The following is a 3,842-nucleotide window of genomic DNA, read 5'->3' as shown; positions in this document are numbered from 1 at the left end:
CTTTAGGTGCTCAACACTTATAGTCCCAAAACCCTAATTTTTTAACACTTTTAGTCCCACACCGTTAAAAACTAACGGAAACGGCACGTGACACGTCACGTGCCGTTAGTCAGCTGGTATGGTCAATGTTGGTCAACGGTAAAATATCACTTTTGGTCCCACTAGATAGCGTTATTCTCACTTTTGGTCCCACTAGATGTTGGTCAACAGCATAATATTTTTTATAATTAAAATTATTATTTAATATGATATATAGAATTTTATGTTATATTTTAATATATATTTGTATTACGTTAATATTTTTTAATTGACAAGTAATTCACTTATGATTCTTTATTATTTATAAATTTATGTCAAATTTGGTAATTCTTATGAATTAATCTAAAAATCATAATAATAATAATAATAATAATAATAACAAAAATAATAATAATGATGATGATGATGGTTGAACAATTCTAATTATTATTTTTATTAGATATATAATGAGATTAAAAAGTTTAATCAATTATTCGATATCTTAAAATTTGGTCACCTGATTTATACGAAATTTAAATATATACAAGATTGTGTCTATTAGATCATATCAGACGGTATGATTTAAAATAACATGGCCTGATTCAACGATACACCGTCTTGAATGATTACTCTTATGTTTCGATATCAGATGGTTTGGGTGTGTTTTTAGCATCTTATTTAATTTTTTTTCTTGGGTTTGGGTGTGTTTTTAGGGGACAATGATTTTCTTATTTCTTCTTGTTGTTGTTTGGTTTTATAAAAGAGTTATAATGTTGTATGGAAGACCATTATCGATTAGCAAAATTTTTGAAAAATTTTGTATGTAATGTTGTAAAATTCCTCTACTTCCCACCTCTATTCTTCTGCAATTTCTGGAACAAAATCGAGCTCGAGCTTGAGCTCGAGAACTCGAAAATAATGTATTGAGCTCGAGCTCAAGCTCAACCTCGGTGAGCTCGTCGAGCTCGAGCTCAAACAAAGAACCCTATCACACTCAGTTTCTTTTTCCTTCCCAGCCTCATTCATGGGGGCTCTTAGGCCTCTCTGTCTCTCTGCATTTTACCATACCAATAATATTTGTCTGAGAAGTTGCAAGATTTGGTCCAGAGGATGACTCAATGAACACAGTCCAAACAAAGAACCCTCTCACACTCAATTTCTTTTTCCTTCCCAGCCTCATTCATGGCGGCTCTTAGGCCTCTCTGTCTCTCTGCATTTGCATTCTTCTCACTCTCACTCACTCTGCTTCAGATGATGAGTTGCTTTTGATGAAAATTAAGCTTTCACTGTAAGGAACCGCTGAGAACTTGCTGTTGTTGTCCTGGAATGTCTCAGTCCCACTCTCCATTAGGATTTTGGTACTACAAGTGTTGAAAACGTAAAGCGTGGGACCAAAAGTGAGAATGACCGTATCTAGTGGGACCAAAAGTGATATTTTGCCGTTGACCAACATGTACCATACCAGTTGACTAACGGCACGTGCAAGTCACGTGCTGTTTCCGTCAGTTTTTAACGGCGCGGGACTAAAAGTGTTAAAAAATTAGGATTTTGGGACTACAAGTGTTGAGCACCTAAAGCGCGGGACCAAAAGTGAGAATGGCCCTATTTAGTGGGACCAAAAGTGAAATTTTGCCTTTTTATTTATTGGTATATTTCCCCTCCAAATTTGCACCCACCTAACGAAAAAATCTTATGTCATTAGCGACTTAACGGTTGGCTCTCTTGTGTCCAGAAATTGAAAAAAAATGCACATATTGGATGTAATGCGCAAATCATCTATAATATGGAACCAAAATTGAAAACAGATTCACTTATCGAATTAAAAATAAAATCTACCCTCAAATATATATATATATATATATAAATACATGTATAACTTAACGAGAACGAATAATAAGATGAAGAGTATAAAAAATAATTTCGATCTAATTAATTAGATTTTATCAAAAAACAAGTATGTTGCCTCCAAAAAGCAAGGATTTATCATAGTAAATTGATCTATTATTGCAAAGGAAATGACAGGAAATAAAATAAAATATTTTTTTTCACTACATTATTGGGGAGAAAGGAAGACGAAGCAAAGAGTGAAAGGAGAAGCGGAGGGTCCGCCGTGCTGTTCAATAGTAAACCTGTCATATCCCGATGGGGCCACCACGTGAATACACTACCAATCTTCCCTTCTCCATGTCCACCCCCCCCCCCAACCCCCTCTCCTCTTGTCTTTCTCTCTCTACGACTATTACTATACTGCATTACAGTTAAACGCAAAAGTCTCCTTCATTTTTCCATTTACGTTCTCTCTTTTTACGTCCAATTATCTCTCCACTCCTCTTACCCTTTCCTCCTCTTGCTTTCTCCCTTTCTCCCTTTCACACAGCATCCTAATCACCAAGATCCTACTGCCAAAGATCTTCCCCACCATCACTGTATTATACAAAACCCTATTCAAGAACAGCTCCAGGTACTTGATCCAGCAGCGATCATTGAATCATTCGAGTCTCCACACCATGGATTCGGCATCTGGGCCGGGGGGCGCCGACCCGACAGCAGCCGAGGGTCCGTCGTCGACAACGGCAACCAGCAGCGAGGGAGGCGTCGTAGGCGGGGCAACGGAGTCCAGCCGCTACGAGTCGCAGAAACGGCGAGACTGGAACACTTTCCAGCAGTACCTGAAAAACCACAAGCCACCGCTGACGCTGGGCCGCTGCAGCGGAGCTCACGTGATCGAGTTCTTGAAGTACCTAGACCAGTTTGGGAAGACGAAGGTGCACGTAGCTGGTTGCCCCTACTTCGGGCAGCCCAACCCTCCGGCGCCATGCGCCTGCCCGTTAAAACAGGCGTGGGGCAGCCTGGATGCCCTCATCGGGCGGCTGAGAGCCGCCTATGAGGAGAACGGCGGCCGGCCGGAGTCCAACCCTTTCGGAGCAAAGGCGGTGAGGATATATCTGAGAGAAGTAAGAGAAAGTCAGGCAAAGGCCAGAGGAGTACCCTATGAGAAGAAGAAGCGTAAGAGACCCTCTTCTTCTTCCAACACAACAACAGTAGCTGATGTCGGAGGTAGTAGCGCCGCCGAAGGTGGCAGCGGCGGCGGAGACGGAAGTTGATGGCGGAGATGGTACCCTGGTCAGGTTACTGTGCCCGCAACAGCTAGCGTATATACTAGTTCGTAGTTATTAATTACCTCATAATCCAATTCTTTATAATATTTCAACTTTTAAAATATTTATCTCAATTGTGAATTATGGATTAATTATATATATATCTCTGCAATCTTCATATTTATATACCTCAAATTGAAAATTTCCCATCTTTCCTAACTTGAGTTCAAATGAAAGTCCCATAAACTGTTCCCTTCTCTACCATTTTAACTTTTCAAACGACGGTACGTTAATTTTCCTTTTATAACATTTTAAATTTTTAGATAAAATAAAATTTAAGTTAGGCCAAATAAAAGATCCCGAATTCATAATAAACGATTCCAACAGTTTAAATTTTTAAATAAAAACGGGATCATATAATCAGACTGACGAATGATTTTCATACAATTTATGCATCGATGCATCCCCTCTATATCACATAAATAATATGTAATTGTAAGCTCATCATTCTATACATTCAATATTGTATTTTGTGTTTATAAATCATAAATAAGCTGATCGAGTAAAGTTTGGAGCAGGATGAAATTGAGGTTCATCCCTAATTATTTGCTCGATGTAGTATGAACTAAGAGTAGTGTGTAGGAGTACTGTGGATTCTGGTCCCCGTTGGAATCCGTGGCTTACCAACTGGGGGGCATACAACTCAGCTGCTGCTAAACCCACACG

The 3,842-nt window shown here is 39.1% G+C and overlaps 1 protein-coding gene across 1 annotated transcript; it reads left to right on the top strand.

The window, feature by feature from the left end:
• On the top strand, window positions 2,649-3,238 carry LOC105163899 (protein LIGHT-DEPENDENT SHORT HYPOCOTYLS 5; the record flags this gene model as incomplete). The annotated part of the gene is given in 1 exon segment (XM_011082418.2): window positions 2,649-3,238. A coding segment is annotated over 1 exon segment (474 nt), but the record flags the coding sequence as incomplete, so codon positions are not given.

Source organism: Sesamum indicum, linkage group LG6, assembly GCF_000512975.1.
Source record: "Sesamum indicum cultivar Zhongzhi No. 13 linkage group LG6, S_indicum_v1.0, whole genome shotgun sequence".
Taxonomy (NCBI): domain Eukaryota; kingdom Viridiplantae; phylum Streptophyta; class Magnoliopsida; order Lamiales; family Pedaliaceae; genus Sesamum; species Sesamum indicum.
This window is presented reverse-complemented; position numbering and strand designations above follow the sequence as displayed.